The 20422-nt window shown below is 35.6% G+C and overlaps 1 protein-coding gene across 18 annotated transcripts in view; it reads left to right on the plus strand.

The window, feature by feature from the left end:
• Positions 1-20422, plus strand: part of CFAP299 (cilia and flagella associated protein 299) — a 625333-nt gene that overhangs the window by 325387 nt on the left and 279524 nt on the right. For 11 of the 18 annotated variants that reach the window (XM_077882640.1, XM_077882642.1, XM_077882647.1 and 8 more), the window contains one exon: positions 257-307. The exons of the other annotated variants lie outside the window; for them this stretch is intronic. In XM_077882640.1, the coding sequence (XP_077738766.1) occupies positions 257-307 (51 nt within the window). The remainder of the gene's footprint in view (positions 1-256; positions 308-20422) is intronic. 18 annotated transcript variants of the gene reach the window in all.

Raw genomic sequence — 20422 nt, forward strand, 5'->3', positions numbered from 1 at the left:
CTTATTTCTGGCTTCTATGTGTTTAAAACCAAGGATTAATTCGAAGAAATGCAAACTATTGCCCAAGGCCTTTCAGTTCTCTTTCAGTTTGAATTGTTTAATTGAGATGATCCTTCATGATAATGATAGCTAATACTTAATTGAGCATTTCTTGTGAGCCAGACATGTGCTTAGAGCTTTTTGCCCATTTTATCTATGAGATCTTTCCTCCCAACAACCCTGTAGTTTAGCTAATCTTACCATTCCCATTTTACAGATGATAAAAACCAAGGCACGGACCTGGAGTACCATGCCCCAAATCAAACTGGTAGGTAGTAACAGAGCTGGTCAGTCGCACTGCAAAGTCCATGTTTCCACTCCCAAAATTTGGCTGACCTCTTTCACATTGAAAGATCTGAAATACTACTAACATTCTGTATTCTTACAAGTCATACAATTTTAATGACTAGGAGAGAAGTAGTATGTTCTATTGAACAGGGCTTGATATTTGTCGTGTTTTATCTTGATAGTTTGTCATAGAGTTACAGTGAGATATTTGGCAGATTCTAATTATCCTCTACAAAAAATTTAATAAGAAGAACAGTAGCTAAAATTTATTGAGCCCTTACCAAATGCTAAACACTGTGTATTCTATATTTGGAGCACATTTATTCTTGTAACCACCTTAGTATTACCTCCATCACATGGATGAGGGAACTGAGAGTTAGAAGCTTAAGTCCATTTCTCAAAGGTCACATTTTCACTGCTTTTTGGCAAGATCTTCCCCATCCTTTATTTAAGACCTTAAAGCAGCATTTTATGCCTACCATCTAGATTTCTTTTCTTTCTTTTTTTTCTTTTTTTTTTAGATTTCATTTTTAAAGTTTCTCCCTATCAGTTCTGGCTTATTGGCATCCCTCTAATCTTATTTTTGTCATCCCACGCCATTCTCTTAGCTCTTGAAGCCTGCCATCAAAAATGACTCTGTCATCATCCCAGTTGTTGATAAGAATGTTGAACAGATTGGTACCAAACACAGAGCCCTGAAGTCCTCCGCTGGAGAGCCCTCACTATGTTGTTCATCCTTCAGCATCCTGAGGGCTACTAATTTAGAGGGTGTGAATTACCTCTCATTCAGCCCACTTGTCTTCATCATTCCATAGATTTTGTCAAATTCTTTCTCCTCCAATATAACACCTATCTCAAAGATAGTATCAGAGCAAATTTGCTGTTCTATAGGCTGATAATGGTGATGGTGGTGAGAAGAATGCAATGTAAATGTGAATCCTCTATAAACTATTATTTACAAATTCGCAGAGGTGGAAAATATCTCAGAGAGTGTCTCAATACATTTACCTCCATACTGACAAATTAATATTTATATCATTCAATTCTTTAATCTCTATAGGTCTTCATGCTTCTGAGTAAGTGCCTAGTACCTAGATTTCCATAAAAGCAGAAGTCCTACACGCTTTCCCCTTGGTTTTTCAAACTATTATTTTCTGATTCTGCCTTATCCAGAGATGTTTAATAGGGGAAACTGATATTGATTTTATAACATAAAACTTGCAAGTATACCTAAAAGTCTCTACCTTCTTTCCAGTTATCTAATACGTTTATCAACATTAAATTTAATGAAAGATCGCCTGAATAGGTTTGTATTTTTAGCTTAACTTTTAAAGTTAATGAGTTCCATGTGCTTACTGCTTACCTGCTTAAAATGAGTATTTTAGATTTTTTTTTAATTTTAGTTTTTGGAAAATTGGAATAGCACAAAATGTGTGAGATATTGAGTTTATGTACTATTTATACAGTGCCTTATCCATAGCTGATGCTCAGTAATCATTTGTTTAAAGAACTTTTGTGTTATCATGGAAATCTAGTGCATTTCCTTTTTTGAATTCTCAAACTTTCTTCTTTAAGTGTCAAGAAGTGTCTAGTATCTTAATATTTGGCAGGTAAGTCCATCTTTTTTAACATAGAATTTCATAAGTCTATTTATTTTTAAATTTCATTCTCTAAACTGGAGTCCCAGTTGATTCCAGTATAGTCCTGTATGGGAGCTAGATAACATCCTTGTTAATTGTTGTTGTCCATTCTGAATCTTTGCCAAAATGATTATACCTTTTCTGTTCTACAACTGATTAATCAGAATGTGAGTTTCTAGGCATACATGACTATTGTTCATTGTTGGAAGGCATCGAAGACTTTTTTTGTTTGTCTTATTTCTGTCATTTATGTGGAGATATCTTGTTTAAAGCTTTCTGACTATTATATGCTAGTTTAGTTCTTCAGAATCAGGAAGTCATTAATATTATCGAAATAGATAATATTGATTTATTTCAATATTTCTGTTGAAATGAATTCCATTTTTCTTATTTTTTACCCAGTGGATAAGGTTTAGCGAATATTTACCAGAACTGCTAGTCTTTTGCATCATTAAAAGCTCTTATTACAACCACTTTCATGCTTTTCTTTTTCTTAGTAAATAGATAAGCACCTTTCTATAAATTCTGTTATGTCAATTTATGCAGTCATAAAACTCTGTTTCTCTTCTATTGAAGCTGACTTTGACTGCTGTTGAAGCCTTTTAGACATATGTGTATATTTGTCCCAATTTAAAGTCTAGAAGTTTTTTTGAAAAATAAATAGAAATGGTAAAATACTGAAGTTCACATAAATGCACAATGATACTGCTTTGTATTATTTGTACATTTATTTTTTAATTTAAAATATATTATAAAATTATTTAAAATGTGGGTCTGAATGTTGCTTTATTAAGGTAACAAACAGGAAACTTATTCACCCGACCAAAATTAAACATTCTGTAATGCTTATTGTCCTTTAAGATTTTTCAGATAAAAGAGACTTCTGGGCTGGCCCCACACATTCACCTAACATTTCTCTGGAGTTTTCATCACTTGTTCTAAGAAGCTCTTGTTCAGCAAATGAGTTTTCAGACTCTTATTAAATTTAGGTTACTAGTTTCTTAGATTTGATTTGAGATCTCTGAGGGGAAAAAAAATGCAGAGCTTCACCATTAGCTACCCAATGCATAACGTCTGCTTCCAAAACAATGAACTGGAAATGTGACCCCATGCTTGGGAATTGAAATCTTGCCAATTGCACTGAAGTGTTACATTCATTATGTCATACCACACACATCTGATAAGGGAAGACATAATGCTGTTGGATAGGTTCTTGTATACAAGAACTCCATAGGTCAAGTAAAGAGCTGTTTTTCATTTAATAACTGAACTATGCAGGTGCTAATTTGGACCATATGTAGGACAATGCAGAAATATGTTACTCCACGGTGGAATGGTAGCATTTGTGTGAGTTGATATTGAGGGGAATTTTTTGATTAATTAAGGTGCCTATGCTCTGCTTAATTTAAACCATGGAAGTTAATTGACATGACTATAAAAAATAAAGCTTGTAGGAAACTGTCATAATGCTGAAATTTTTCCTGTTCCTTTTCTTCACACACCCTGACTTTTTGAAGGTCCCTGTGGACCAGTTCATCTGAGAGAAACATATTGGACACTGGGAAAGGCCAAATTAAAACTGAGGCAGCAATTAATTCCCTCATTAAATATACCTGCCATGGGATCTACATAGTGTGTCTGGCACAAGTAGTACCGGGTGATTCCGGTTCTTAATATTTTTCATCTTCTTGTGGGAACTAAGTAAGGAAAAAAGACCCCAGAGGTAACATGCTAAGAACCATTCTCACAATTTAATTGCAAATTTGCACTAGCCAACCAAATATAGTATAGGTGTTGAGGATTAAATAAATCCATGAGAACTTTGATGAAAATTTTGTTTGAATGCTAAGAGAACCTTTTAGACTCTAGCCAAATCCACATTTTGCAACCTTCTGCAGGCTAGTTATTCATATGCTTCCCTAGCTTTTCGTACTTCCCTTTTGCTCCTTTTTGAGACTGTTATAAAAATTACTTTATTTGTGTTGCAAATATTATTCTCATCCTTTAAAAATTATTAGGGCTAAGTAATTCTGTAGTTCATTATAATCATATAAATGTATGTGAGGAAAATTTTTGTCACCCTACTGGGTTCAGAAATGCTGCCCCAGTTCACTATTTTATGTGTTTTATTGCTGGTGAACAACTGTGGGGTTCGTGGGTAGTGGCAGCCCATGAATGCAATCCTTAATTATGAGGACAAGAAAGTTTCCAGAAAATATAATTATTGATCATTTTTGTGTCACACACTTAACCAGAATATGGCCTTTCCTAAACCTACATTTCTGCTGAGATGTAAAGCATCTACCTGCACAATGAAAATATGGACAGATTTTTCTCGAAAGATGCATGCAAAACTGATCTCCACCTTCTAACTAAGCTGATTTGGAGACCATGTGCATGGTGTAACACTTCTTTGCCTTCCTTTACACTTCCACCTGAAACCACCTGAATGATGCACCTTATACACCTAGTCCTATGTACTTATGGCTTTCTTTTTTTTAATATTTTATTTATTCATGAGACAGGGAGAGAGGCAGAGACACAGACAGAGGGATAGGTAGGCTCCCTGCGGGGAGCCTGATGTGGGACTTGATCCCACCACCCAGGATCACGACCTGAGCCGAAGGTAGATGGTCAACCACTGAGCCACCCAGGCATCCCTACTTATGGCTTTCTAATTGGACTTATCCCTACTCAAGTACCCATATAGCTCAGTCTCATAAATCTCTATGAAACATATTTTTAAAAAGTTGCCTTTGCCTTAGAAAATATTCCTGCCTCTATAATAAAATCTGAAGCCCCAGCTGGACAATCAGACCATTCTACCAGTGGCCCAGGATACACTCAGCTTTCTCTCCTGCTACATTTCTTACTATGTCTCCCCTCGAGCAAGTCCATCCATCACTAGACTTCTGATACTATTATGTTACCTCTCTTCTAACCCGTACTTGCCCAATTCCATTTCCCTGGAATGTGCTCCCCACCTACCTATTTATTAAAACCCCATATTCCACATTCCCGTCTCAAACTCCAGCTCCATTACTCATGATCTCCTCAGCCTCAGGACTCTTGAAATTGGTTATTACATGATCAGAATTTTCATACTTAAACAGAGTTTGGTGGTGAAAAATCTGTCTTACTATCCTGATTTTATAAGTAAGAAAACTAAGACCTGTGAAAGATAAAATTACTAGTTTGCTATTGCAGAAATCTTTAAAGATACACATGGGGGTGATTTATCCTGAGATTAAAGCATCACTATTGTAATTTCTTTGATCAGAGTTTGGATCTTTCACCCATCACTTAGCAAGTATGTAATAGGTACTTTGCAACTAATTTGACGATGACATCCTGATCAGATATACATGATAGGATATGAAGACCATTTTTAGTCATCTAAAGGCTATCCAAAATGTAGAATATTAGCTTCTGTAATTAGAAGGTTTGTAACAAAAATAATTTGTTGGTGGCCCCTGTGACTCAGTGGTTTGGTGCTGCCTTCAGCCCAGAGCGTGATCCTGAAGACCCTGGATCCAGTCCCATGTCAGGCTCCCTGCATGGAGCCTGCTTCTGCCTGTGTCTCTGCCTTTCTCTCTCTCTCTCTCTCTCTCTCTCTCTCTCTCTCTGCCTCTCTTGAATAAATAAATAAAATCTTTTAAAAAACAAACAAAAAAACCAAAAAATAATAATTTGTCAAATTCATTTGTTCAATTTAGTAGATTATTTCCCTCATAGCTGTCCTAAATGGCTAAATTTAGTTATAGAAGAAATCATTCCTGGTTTTTCTGACTAAACACAAAAATTATTAAAAGCTCTTATTTGTAAAACCTTCTATTTATTATGGATAATAAATAATATAATTTGCCTTAATAACTGTGGTGTTTTACCTCACCGCTTAATATTGTAAATACAATAGTTGAGTTCTGAAAGTCACACATGGAGTACATTCTTTGGACTTTTCTTTGTTTGATCACTGAACAACACACAAAGCTTTGTATTTTTTCACCTGAGCAAATAGTACCCTGCATTTCACTCTTTGAGGTCAATACATATGTCTCACAAGACAGGCGTTCTTCAGCTCTTTGCCTGTGAAAAAGCAAAAATGTCAGCATTCATCCTACCTGACTGAGAGTGGAGGAGTCTGTATTTTTTATTTTTATTTTGCAAAACCAGTTGCTGGAAAAAAAAAACAGTTGCTGGTAACCAGTAGTTTATATATTGTAACATTTTCTTAGTAGAAAAGAACAATATATATTGATATGTTGCTCTAGACTTTGATAATCAACATAGCTTCAAAGCAGATGACTTGCCAAATACTCAGAATATTTAAATTTCATCATAATATGTAATAACAGGTATGCAGAAGACTTGCCAATATCCACCCAGTGATTGTGAATTCAATTATTACTTGCCAGACAAAATGGTATATAATGGTATTTAATTTATCTTGAATTCTAGCTTGGCAATAACACTTTCAAAAGTTTCAGCTTTCAATATGAAGCATTGTCTTTATTATTTATATGCATCAATTGGAGATGGAAAGCATATTTACTCTTTTTAAGATATTTCAGATTTTTTGCAACATGTATTTAGATGAAATTGTTTTCATTTTGTCTTAACTTTGACTTTTTTTCATAAAGTGAAAAAAAACCCACTGTGATTGAATTGTGTAGAATACATTCTAAGTTTTAGTCCATTGTAAGTTTTGTTTTAGGAACAAAAACTTCATTTGCATAGCTTAGATGGGTCACCATAACTTGGCCTTGTGTTAGATTCAGGGGCCAGATTTTGGGGACAAAATTGTTCCAGTGATGACCAGATCATTAAGGTTTGCTAACAAACCCTATATACTCTAGTATTTGGAAAAGTCTCACAGTAGTGTCATTCAAACAAACAAAGTATACATTTAGATGTGATGAAAGCTAAGTTAATACAAATATGCAGGTAGTTTCCTTATTTGGGCATGGGTGATATGTAGCGGATCCATATCTCATTATTCATTTAGGGAAATAATGATGTATTTTAAACTAATAGTTTGAACTAACCCGCATGGTTTTAGATATATTAGAAAATCAGTTCCATTAGCATCTCTTCTGGGTAAAGTCTAGTGATAATCTATGGATTGCTAGACCTTCTTATTTCGTTTCGTTTTGTTTTTACCACCTAGCTGCTTCCCACACAGCTTTTTCACATGCAGTGATGTCCAGTTGCCATCTTCAGCAAATACTTTCACTACTCAGATGGGACAAGCTGTGTTCTATTCATTAACATGCTCTTTTGCAGAATTAGAATGTGTCCCAAATGGATATGAACATCTGTATGAGTATTGTATGTGTTATTTCCCACCATGACATCCTCAAAATGATCCTCTCCTTTCATATAGTTAGAGTTGACTGCATCAGAAATCAACCAATGCAGACTACACATGCTCTACTAGGAAGAAAACATAATGGGTCTTCTTATCATCTTAAATATTACAAAAACTTGGGCATAAGCAAACAAAAGCCTCATATTGAGAGAACATTTTAAAAAGTATAAGAATTTAATTCACTATGTCTTAAATATGCTAATTTCAAATGAGTAAGTAATCTGTTCAAGAAAGAGAAGAAGCTGTATTTATGAAGGATTGTGTAGTCTTACCATACCACAGGAAAGGAGAACATTCTGGTAACAGTTGAAAGTGACAAATGACAATCAAATACCAGGATAATAAAGAAAGCACACAAGATTGCTAAAAGTATGTGGAATCTACAAATTTCATCTCCTGCTCTCCAAAGTGATCTTTTTCTTTAATAATTATTGTCTTCTCTGTCCTAGATAGTAAGGATACAGAACAGGGAATAAAGTAGACACTGATGATGTAGAACAGAGGATAAACAAAGTCCCTCTTCCTCTATAATTTATATTCTATTTAGAGACAAACACATAAGCAAAAAATAAACTTGATAAGTTCCTGTGATTAATGCAAAAGGAAATAAAATCTAGGGATGTGAAAAAGAGTGGGGGACAGCTTTCAAAGGATGATTATGGAAGGCTTCTCTGAGATCGTGATGTTTGAGGTGAGTCTTGAATGGCTAAGGGCAATGGGAAGAACCGATAAAAATGTTCTAGGCAGAAGGAACAGTGAGTGTAAAGATCTTGAAACATGAATGAGCTTAACATGCATGAAGAATAGTAAGAAGTTCAGTGTGCTTGGACTATGGTGAGTGCTGGGAAGAGTAGTATGAGAGGAGTATGGGGAGGTATCCAGACACAAATCACATGTGACCATTTCTATGGGGAAGAAATTTGGATTATACTCTGTTATGTCAATGGAAAAGATGGGGCAAGGATTAGTATACTTGAGACACATAAAGGATTAATGTTTTCAGAAGGATTTTAATCAAAGTAATTAAATCTTTAAAAATTAGTCTTTCCTTAATGCAGCTGTTTCTAATTATCACAAAAATGATCTATGTGAAATAACTCAGAATTGGAGATCCTGGTTAAATGAGGCCTTGAAGAAGATGAATTTCTTAATAGGATAGTTTAAGGTTTAGAGGTAATTCTGGAAGCAAATATGTTTGTATAATCACTATTGTTGTTGTTGTTTTTAATCCCTGCTCTTCTTACAGTAGAACCCTTTTGTCTCAACTTTCCCAGTCTGTTCAAATAGACACCAGAACCATGACTACCCCTATCTCCAAACAAACACATAAACAAAACAAAGCAATAACAGCAAGAGACAGACTGAAATGAGATCAGGTGGCTTCTAGCATTTTGGACTTTGTGTCATGAACCTACACACTTTAGGCTAAACCTCAGTGGTGATGTTGGATGGCAGTAGTGGGGATCACTCCCTGGAATGGGTCATGGTTACCTCTTAGTTTTGTTCGGCAGTGGCTTTGGACCATGGTGAAGGGTTAAGAGAGATTGTAACCATTATATTTCTCACAATGATAGCAGACAAGAACAGGATTTATGGCTGTCACCACCTGGCTTCACTTTGACCTTCTGATTTCATGTCAGGTAACATGCCATAGAGCAGTGTATACCCAGACTGTGTCCATATAAAGTGACACTCAAGATAATTTGGGATCATATGAGGACATACTTTTTATTTTGAGAGAAATATCTGTACTTTAGTGTAATTATAAAAAATAAGTAACAATTCAAACTAAGAATTTCATAGACATTATTGATGCAGCAAAATCCAAGCAAATTTTTAAAATGGAAATAGTACCTGAAAATGACAAAAAAATTGTCAATGTCATAACTAAATGATGGAAGGTTGAGGAATGCTAGCATTAACCTAACCTAGACCCTGACACTGAAATCCTGGCTCTGTGATTTCCTAGCTGTGTGACTTGGGCAAATCACTTGAATCTTTGAATGAACATTTCTTACACAATGGGGAGAATAATGCACGTTCCATCATTACTTTGTGGTAATTAAATGAGACGATCAATTTGTAGACACTAACAATGTCTGTCTAGAGTAAGTGCCCCAAATTAGCAGTCACCATTCCTGTTTTCTATCACTGTGCACTCTTTAAGAGCAAAATTGTATCTTTTATACTGTTACATTTTTAGAACCTAGTCTAGTACCTAGCAGTCAATGAATGTTTTTGAATGAATAAAAGAAAGGATGAATAAATAAATGAGTTTTCTGAATTTGAATTTCTTAATAAGTTAAATTAATTGTACTTTTAACCCAGTTGAATAAAAAAATCATTTTTAGATGCTGACTACATACTAACCGTTCTTTTAGGTAAGATAACCATCACCTTCAAAGCAACATATGCTATAAGATAATTCCAACACAGATAAAGATTAGAACAGTAAGCAGGTCAAGTGTATTTGAGCAATTACTAAGTATTTAATATTTCTGTTTATAATTTTAATTTTCTTAGTCTCCATAAGCTTATTGATAACCAATAATAATTTAGCAGTGACACTTAAATTCTGCTTCTTGGGGTGCCTGGGTGTCTCAGTCAGTGAAGAATCTGCCTTCAGCTCAGGTCATGATCCCAGGGTCCTAGGATCAAGCCCCACATCAGGCTACTTGCTCAATGGGGAGTCTGCTTCACCCTCTCCTTCTGCTCCTTACCCCCACTTGTGCTCTCTCTCGCAAAAAAAAAAAAAAAACAAACAAACAAAAAAACCCACAAAACTCTGCTTTTTCTTCCTTCTTTATACCAGGTGCCCTAGGCTCCCAGACCCCAGAGGGGTGTAATTGGTTATGGCTTCCCCACTTCCCAGCAGCCTAGTTATATTTGAGATTAGTCAATATTATCTCAAATGTATGTATAAAAACTTTGTTCCAAGTAAGTGCTGTGTTTGCCCTGTTGGGCAGGGCAGGCTCTCTGCTGGGCGGCGGGTGACCTGGCAGCATTTCATGCTACAGCATTTCATTGCTGCTCCAACAGATATGTGTTACCAGTGGCTGCTTTTTCAGACTTAACAATTCCCCATGAATTGCCACATTTCTTCCAGATGCAGAGAGCTCAATTACTGTTCCACCAGGCAGTTCCACAGATACCAACTACCAAACGAGAAGCGGTCTGTGGTAGTAGAAGGGGACTTTCTTTCCTTTGATTTACACTTATTAGAGAACTCCAAGAAATACTGTTTAGCTAGTGTTTTAGTTTCTTCAATTACCATAGGTACTGATGTACCAGAGAACAGTTGAAGAGATGGTCAATGTGCTATCTTTAAAACAGCTTCTTACCTCTGAAATCTAGGGATTTGTTACTAATGCAAGTCTCTTTGTTGTAGATTGCCATATGAATTTGCCACTGGCTACTTCAAATTTAATATTTCCAAAATTTAACTCATGATGTTATCTTTCAAATTTACCCCAACTCCTAATATCTTAGCCCATTTTTTTGGTCAGTTCTTGATTTATCTCTTATTTTTATTTTTTTCCCCTAAGTTTTAATTTTCCCAGAGAGTTCTAAAGTCCCCTGGTCAATAGACTCTGATAGGTTATCACACATGACTAAATTTCAGCCCTGACACAGCCTAGACTCAATTTGTGATCCCTATTCTCCTGGAGCATTATATGTGGGGATAAAAGCAACAAGGGTCGGCATTGAAAAGGTAGGCATTGTTTGCATAGTGGAACTTAGTTTTGATCCTCCAAGTTATTGGGAGTTATTGAAGCAGGGAAGTAACTCATCAGAATTTAATATTAAGTCCTAGCCTCAGCAATCAGACAACAAAAAGACATTAAAGGCATTCAAATTGGCAAAGAAGAAGTCAAACTCTCCCTCTTTGCCAATGACATGATACTCTACATAGAAAACCCAAAAGCCTCCATCCCAAGATTGCTAGAACTCATACAGCAATTTGGTAGCGTGGCAGGATACAAAATCAATGCCCAGAAATCAGTGGCATTTCTATACACTGAGACTGAAGAAAGAAATTAAGGAGTCAATCCCATTTACAATTGCACCCAAAAGCAGAAGATACCTAGGAATAAAACTAACCAAAGAAGTAAAGGATCTATACCCTAAAAATTATAGAACACTTCTGAAAGAAATTGAGGAAGACACAAAGAGATGGAAAAATATTCCATGCTCATGGATTGGCAGAATTAATATTGTGAAAATGTCAATGTTACCCAGGGCAATTTACACGTTTAATGCAATCCCTATCAAAATAGCATGGACTTTCTTCAGAGAGTTAGAACAAATTATTTTAAGATTTGTGTGGAATCAGAAATGACCCCGAATAGCCAGGGGAATTTTAAAAAAGAAAACCATAGCTGGGGGCATCACAATGCCAGATTTCAGGTTGTACTACAAAGCTGTGGTCATCAAGACAGTGTGGTACTGGCACAAAAACAGACACAGAGATCAATGGAACAGAATAGAGAACCCAGAAGTGGACCCTCAACTCTATGGTCAACTAATATTCGACAAAGCAGGAAAGACTATCCACTGGAAAAAAAGACAGTCTCTTCAATAAATGGTGCTGGGAAAATTGGACATCCACATGCAGAAGAATGAAACTAGACCACTCTCTTTCACCAGACACAAAGATAAACTCAAAATGGATGAAAGATCTAAATGTGAGACAAGATTCCATCAAAATCCTAGAGGAGAACACAGGCAACACCCTTTTTGAACTCGGCTACAGTAACTTCTTGCAAGATACATCCACGAAGGCAAAAGAAACAAAAGCAAAAATGAACTATTGGGACTTCATCAAGATAAGAAGCTTTTGCACAGCAAAGGATACAGTCAACAAAACTAAAAGACAACCTACAGAATGGGAGAAGATATTTGCAAATGACGTATCAGATAAAGGGCTAGTATCCAAGATCTATAAAGAACTTATTAAACTCAACACCAAAGAAACAAACAATCCAATCATGAAATGGGCAAAAGACATGAACAGAAATCTCACAGAGGAAGACATAGACATGGCCAACATGCACATGAGAAAATGCTCCGCATCTCTTGCCATCAGGGAAATACAAATCAAAACCACAATGAGATACCACCTCACACCAGTGAGAATGCGGAAAATTAACAAGACAGGAAATAACAAATGTTGGAGAGGATGTGGAGAAAAGGGAAACCTCTTACACTGTTGGTGGGAATGGAAACTGGTACAGCCACTCTGGAAAACTGTAGAGGTTCCTCAAAGAGTTAAAAATAGAACTGCCCTATGACCCAGCAATTGTACTGTTGGGGATTTACCCCAAAGATACAGATGCAGTGAAACGCTGGGACACCTGCACCCCGATGTTTCTAGCAGCAATGTCCACAATAGCCAAACTGTGGAAGGAGCCTCGGTGTCCATCGAAAGAGGAATGGATAAAGAAGATGTGGTCTATGTATACAATGGAATATTCCTCAGCCATTAGAAACGACAAATACCCACCATTTGCTTCTACATGGATGGAACTGGAGGGTATTATGCTGAGTGAAATAAGTCAATCGGAGAAGGACAAACATTATATGGTCTCATTCATTTGGGGAATATAAATAATAGTGAGAGGGAATATAAGGGAAGGGAGAAGAAATGTGTGGGAAATATCAGAAAGGGAGACAGAACATAAAGACTCCTAACTCTGGGAATCGAAGTAGGGGTGGTAGAAAGGGAGGTGGGCGGGGGGTGGGGGTGAATGGGTGACAGGCACTGAGAGGGGCACTTGACAGGATGAGCACTGGGTGTTATTCTGTATGTTGGTAAATTGAACACCAATAAAAAATAAATTTATTAAAAAAAGAAATCTTAAAAAAAAGAATTTAATATTAGATCCTTCTGACAGGATTAGGGTGGATAGATTGGAAAAGACTGGAAGCAAAGAATGTGGCAATCATATATAGGTGAGATAAAATGAAAATCTGGAGCGATTTATTTATTATGTGTAGATGAGCTAAAATGAGCAAAATTTGGTACTGACTTAATAAAAGAAGTGAAGTGAATTGTGAAGTTAAAGGTGACTTTCATCTTTCTGGCTTCCATGCTGAAGTCATTATAGTACAGTGGTTAAATGTTAGGCTCCAAAGGCAGGACACTGGTTTTACTACTTACTAGCTGTGTGACCCTGGGCAAGTTACTTAATCCTGCTCTTCATCAGATAATGTTAGTAATCATATAGTTTTAGTTATTGATGCCATAGTTTGTATTAATATAATACTTATTATTTTAATATTATCAAATGAATGATAGTGGTTCCAGAAACTGGAATGGGCAATACAAGAGACAAGGCAAATCTGAAAACTAAGGGGATGTTTTGATTCGGATTTACTGAGTCTGATGTGCTAGCTAGAAAATCCAGGTAGCAGTGTATAGCCAGAAGATGAGTCTGCAGTTCTAGCAAGGGTTCTGGCTAGAAGCACATGAGTAGATAAGATTGCACTCTAAAAAAAAAAAGAGCTAGGGTTGAGATACTAAACCGAAACCAATGTGTTCAGGAATAAATGAAATGAAAATGTGATGACAAGATGTCTAGCATATTCTTTCAAGAAGTTGTAGATGAGAAGGAAAAAAATAGTATAGAAGTAAACAGAGGGAGAACCTGTTTTTTCTAAAAAGGGAATTGATTTAATATATTTATAGACTGAATTTGTACAAGGCCAGAAGAAGGTAAGGAAAGGAAAATAATAAAAAATAGAAATCACAGTGGCAACTAATATTAATTATTTGCTAATAGAAAGATATGTTCATTTTGTGAACACTGTTCTAAAAACTTACGTGCATTATCCTGCTGGAGCCTCAGAACCAAGCAAAATAGGTACTAGGTGAGGTTACTTGGGGTATGAGAGGCTAACTTGAAGTGTATGGCCTTAAACTTAGCACTGCCTGGTACTCAAGCACTCATGTCTCTAAGCACTGTACTGTTCTGCTTCTCATACTTGGAATAAGAGGGATAATAAATAGTGATCCTAAAAACAGTAGTAGACGTTAGAACTGAAAACACAAATGGGAAAATAAAGTGCACCAAGTAGTTGGGGATGTTTTAAGAATCTTTGTGTTGGGTTAGAAAGGAATGAGTAAGAGGATATAGAAAATAGATTTCTCACAGCTCTGCCTCTATGAAAATAGAAATAACATTATTTGTATTAATAATGTATGAATCTTAATATTCAGTTGTCAAACACCTAGTCATCAAGTGAGTTTAAATAACTTACTGCTTTTCAAAAATACCTAAATGTGTTGATTGTCCTGAGGAAGTACTAAGGCTCCTTGGCAAGAAGGATTTGAAAGTGATATTTAAAAGTAATTATCCAAATAAATAGGGATCCCTGGGTGGCGCAGCGGTTTGGCGCCTGCCTTTGGCCCAGGGCGCGATCCTGGAGACCCGGGATCGAATCCCACGTCGGGCTCCCGGTGCATGGAGCCTGCTTCTCCCTCTGCCTGTGTCTCTGCCCCTCTCTCTCTCTCTGTGACTATCATAAATAAATAAAAATTAAAAAAAAAATAAAAAAATAAAAGTAATTATCCAAATAAATAAATAAATAAATGTAATTATCCAAAAAATAAAATAAAATAAAAGTAATTATCCAAATTGAATTTAAGTTTAAAAAATGTAAAAATGAAAAAAAATAATTATTCTAGATGTGTCCATTTATCTATGTGGATTTTATGCAGAAAATAGAGTGAGATTTACTGGTGTGTCTTTTTGTTTTGTTTTCCACAAAAGTTTGAGTGTGGTTAATGGGGTAATTGTTAGCAGAAACCTTTTCCTTACAGCAATGTTGGTGGGCTTTAAAATCTTTTGCTCCTAAATTATCCACTCCCCTTTTGTTTTTAACTGTGCAGTATTCACTTGAGAGAAAAAGAAAAAAAAAATCCCTATTGATTCATACCAGGCTTATAAAACAGAATATGTGCTTCTACTTTTTATAGGCAAATGAAATAGAATGATTATGAACAATGAACTTGCCAACGTGATACTACTAATCAGCTTGTTTAAACAAAACCCAAATCATGTGCCAAATACCTGCCATCTTGTTAAAGAACAGTTTGTGTTCTTTGTATGTGGCTAGATTTTATTCCCCAGAGATCTGATGCTATGAAGCTGGAATTCAATTTGTATGTGGTTAGGAATGATATTAGCTCCTAGAAACACTGCCAGGACATATCTTCCCAAACAGGTGTGAGAATGAGGTGGAGTAGAACAACTCTACAGTGTGCTTGAAGAGATGCATAAATAGATTTATTTTTATAATGTCCTTTCAGAAATCTCTTCAGCCTTTTCCATTTACTCAAGGGAATAGCAAGGTTGGGAGATTCTCATCACATAAATTGTATTTTATTTTACTTTACACGATATAGGGGACATCTTTCAGCATTTGTGAATTTTCATTATTCAAGACACATTTACATACATTTCATGAATCCATACTTGGTTTATTCATTTTTTTCCTTTCTGTTAACCTATCAAAGAAAATTATGGCACAAAAAATTCTCTTGGAAATGTTGAAGAAATAAATTATTTCCCCACTTTAATATACAGCACTGAGCTATATAAGTGAAATGGAGATAAAGGTCTTACCAAATGTCTGAAATGTTGAGGTCAGTGCAGGCTAATCTACATGTCTGTCATGGAGATTAGGTCATTCTAGAAAACTGTATGTTCTGATAAGTACATACAACTATTTTTATTTATTCCTTTTAAAATTATTAGTATTTAGGTAGATTCCAAATTTTACTGAATTTTTTTTTCCTGGCTATTTTGAGTAACAATGTCTGTTAAGTGAGAGGTAAATGCACCCCAGCAAATATTTTACATTTTATATTTTTAAAAGTAAGCAAAAAGACATTTCAATTAAATTTGCCTATATTAAGTATTTTATCTGAGTTAATTGCTAGTGAGGTTTCAAATCTTGTATCCTGTAACAAATAAGCCTCAATCAGAAAAACTCAAAACTATTCCAGTCGAGTCTGTATTCTGATTCGTGAAGTATTTCTGTACTAGCCTTGGAAAAATTGATGGAGTAGAAAAAAAAATGCTTAACTTTTTGGAAAGATACCATGGGAAGAAATTGTGGTAATTCCATCCTTCATAGTTAGATCAACCTTCAGCTCTACGTACACGCAGCTTTTTCCACTTAAGTCTGTTTTACTTTCCATGACCTGTCTTGAGTAATGGGACTAGAGAGGAATCTACACCTATCCTTTAACATAAACATAGTGTATGTCTACTTAATAAAGAAGTTAATAGGTCTTGCTTACTACAGGTTAACCCCAGTAAGTATTGGTATTCTTGTTTATTATGGTATTCTTGTTTATTAAACTGAAATCTTTCTGACCAAATATTGTCTTTGATTGGACCTGGATCTGCTGATAACTAGTACTCTATTATCTCAGAGGAAATGCCAGTATATCAAAGACCTAAGAACGGAGTAATATAGCTTGTCCTGGGTATTTCCTTATAGCCAATGAAGTGCTAATATAGCTCGTAGATTATTGAAATGATACTGTAATCAGCATAGCTTAATCCTATGCAGAATAATAGCATCTTTCTTATGAACCAGGGATGAAAATTTTAAGAAATAAAAGTTTAAATTAAGTTCTGAAAAATAAGACCTATAAACAAATGGAAGTATCAGTAGAAATATATAGAAATATCTGCTAGAATCACTCCTCTTCGGTCTCTGCCCCTCTCTTCTCTGTTCTTTTGTTCCCCTGAATTCCCTGACATCTATGAGACTGATTCCCTGTTGCTGTCCATCTGTCCCTCTGTAATTACCAGTGCATAAATAATCTTGGCCCTATCCTTCCATCCAGAAAAACAATCTAATTTCTGTTTGGCTATTACAGAGAAATTCCATCTGTTTTCCAATCTGAAAAACCAGAAATTGACCCATGCACATTTGTTTGTTATTAGAAACATATAACAGGGATCCCTGGGTGGCGCAGCGGTTTGGCGCCTGCATTTGGCCCAGGGCGCGATCCCGGAGACCCGGGATCGAATCCCACATCAGGCTCCCGGTGCATGGAGCCTGCTTCTCCCTCCGCCTGTGCCTCTGCCTCTCTCTCTCTCTCTGTGACTATCATAAATAAATTAAAAAAAATAAAAAAAAAAAAGAAACATATAACATCTTTTCTCAGGTCACTTGTCCTTAAATCATTTTTTGGAAAACACTCCTTGCCTCTGTTGTCTGCACACTATCACTGAATTTAACAGGCTTTTGATGGGCTGTATATATGTGGCAGATTTTAGTAACCCAGGAAAAGCCCATACTGTGTGATGGTATGAGCCTGGACCAGGTACTCACCTGCCTAGGCAATACAGCCTCTTCCATTTTAGTTCAAACCCTACTCTGAAAGCCGCCTTTCTTATTTTAAGAATTAAACAAGTTCATAAATATAAAGCATATAGAACAGTATCTAGAACATAGCAACCAGTAAGTGTCAACTTTCAATTGCTGTGGATAGTTAAGTACATACCAGTTCAGCCCATGGACTTTGCTTCAGCAGGCACCCAAAACACCATTACACACCATAACTCTATGACAAGGTTCAGAAGGAATATATATATTAATTCATATGAATCATATTATATATAATTTCTAAAAGAGCATATCTTTTGTAAGGCCAAACAATTGGTTCAGTAAGTTCCCTATTATAGTCACCATAACCTTGTGAAAGAATCATAACTCAAAAAGCCCATAGGAAATATTAGAAGTGATGGTAAGCGATTACTTCTCATTCTTTTAGCTGGAATATCCTTTATCAGTGGCTTATTTACACACTCAGATTTCTCTTCACCGGCTTTCATATATTATGTGAAATATAACATGAAGGCATCAGTTCTGATAGTGGTGAAGAAAGCTATTAATTGTCATGTGATAAGGACATTGATAATTAAATTTGGTCTAAAGGCAGAAGAATATAATAGCAAGAAATAAGTGAAAGGTGTCAAAGGAAACAAGGGGATGTGACTGAGAACAGTAGCTAAGGTCCCTTGCCCATTTTCCTGAATTTAAAGTGTATTCTATATTTTGGTGGCTTTAGAGGCTGTAACATATTTGTTTTCTTAAAAATAACTACAGTGAAATGATTGAATATTCTATATAGATATTTATATTCAGAGCCCTCTTCACCCTTTTATATTCTACTTTCCCAGTTCTTTTCCCTAGTCTTCCCCGACAAGTGTACAGTTCTATCACCCAGCAAGTATATTTCCCTCCAAACGTGTCCTTTGGTCTTACCTTTGCTCTTCTATTTCCATGGCTATCTTAGCCTATCTTCGGCTGACAATATCCAGCTCATTTCCTCATAAATCTAGATTAAGAAAAACTAAGAGACCAGTGGCTAGAGAAAGAAAGAAAGCAGAAAATATATTCTTTTAGAACTATGTTAGTCAAAAAAAGAGAGAGAGGAAGAGAAAGATGGAATAACATGGAGAACCCTCAAGGGAGATTTCCTTTATCTTTTTTTTCTTTAGTCCTTATGGATATATAGAACTTTGCTTTAGACTGAGAAAAATAAATTAATACAGAAGAATAAAAAGATTTTATGTACTGGAAAAATGAGAAAGTTTGAGAGAGAAAATCTGGAGGAAGTGAAAATAAATTGAATCAACGATAAGGATCGGTGGGTATCTAGAGTTAGAAGGCAGATGATAAGTCTTCAGAGAGATACAGGCAAGTTATTTCTCTGCTCTGTGAAATAAGGAGGAACATAGAGATGGAGATAGAGATACAAGAAAGGTAAAGAGTTTGAGTGAACACATTAGGATGGTCTGCATCTTCTCAGTAACAAAGCTGCTGAAAATGAGAAATGCAGGATTGGGGTTGGACCCTTAAGAAAAATAGAAAAGTTCTGGAAGAGCTATCATAGGAAATAAGATAGGTTGTCAGCTGAATTTAAGGAATGCAAAGTTAAATTGAAGACCTAGTTGAGATTAGATACATATAGAGATGATGCAGGCAATAGTTAAGGAATCTCTTATTTTGTTCATTTCTATGATTAGGATCATGATAGATATAGCAGATAACAGGTATAATTAAATGTCAGTGTTATTGTTGGCAAAAGATTAAACATTCCTGAAATTACAGAAGCAGCATGCCTTTCTTCAAGCCTTTCATTTTAATAAAAAGCATAAATATTGGTTGCCAAAACCATCTCATATAATAGACCTGCCTGTCCTAGGTAGAACTATATCGGCAGATGTACTAAGCATTTCTGATAATTCAGTCAATTCTAACTTACTTTATTTTGCAAAATATTGATATCCATGGTTTTATATTATTGGTGTTGTCAGTTAAGAAGACTAAGACTACAGGATTAAGTGGTTATTATGCCATTTTATATGTAATGATGAAACTAGATAAGGCTCACTCAATTTTTGTAAGACAGGAAAGCATAGAATTATTGTCTGTTTTTTTTCTCTTTAAGTCTTTATTTAAATTCCAGTTAGTTAACATACAATGTAATTTTAGTTTTGGGTGTATAATTTAGTGATTCAGTACTTCCATACAACAGGTTTAAGGAGAAACTAGAGGTGGGATGATGACAGTGAAGTCAGAAGTGGTGCAGGCATTGTAGAGAGATAAGAGGGCTGGGAGTTTTGTCTGGAAAGAGGATAGAGAGAAAATGCAACCTCTTCTTTGCCTATATCCTCTATTACATAATAATAGAGTAGTAGTAATTGCTATAAAAAAATGACCACAAAAAAAGGCCACAACATTTATAATTGCTTAAAAAGTTAAAAATTTCTTTTCTTGCTCACAAAACAGTCCTGAGTTATTCTAGGTTAGTGTAAAGTAGAAGATAATCTATTCCACTTAGTCATTCAGGGACCCAGGTTAATGAAGTCTCTATCATCTTTAGGATGTGGCTTCTAAGATCATATTGTTACCTCCTAACAAAGGGAAAAATGAGAAGGATTATGGAAATTGGCTTATGGGAGGTTTGATGGGTCAGTCTAGAAGTGTTGCACATTGATTATGCTGTTATTTCATTATCTAGAACTCCAACATGTGGACAAACCATTTGCAAAGCAAG

This window comes from Canis aureus, chromosome 33 (genome assembly GCF_053574225.1).
Source record: "Canis aureus isolate CA01 chromosome 33, VMU_Caureus_v.1.0, whole genome shotgun sequence".
Taxonomy (NCBI): domain Eukaryota; kingdom Metazoa; phylum Chordata; class Mammalia; order Carnivora; family Canidae; genus Canis; species Canis aureus.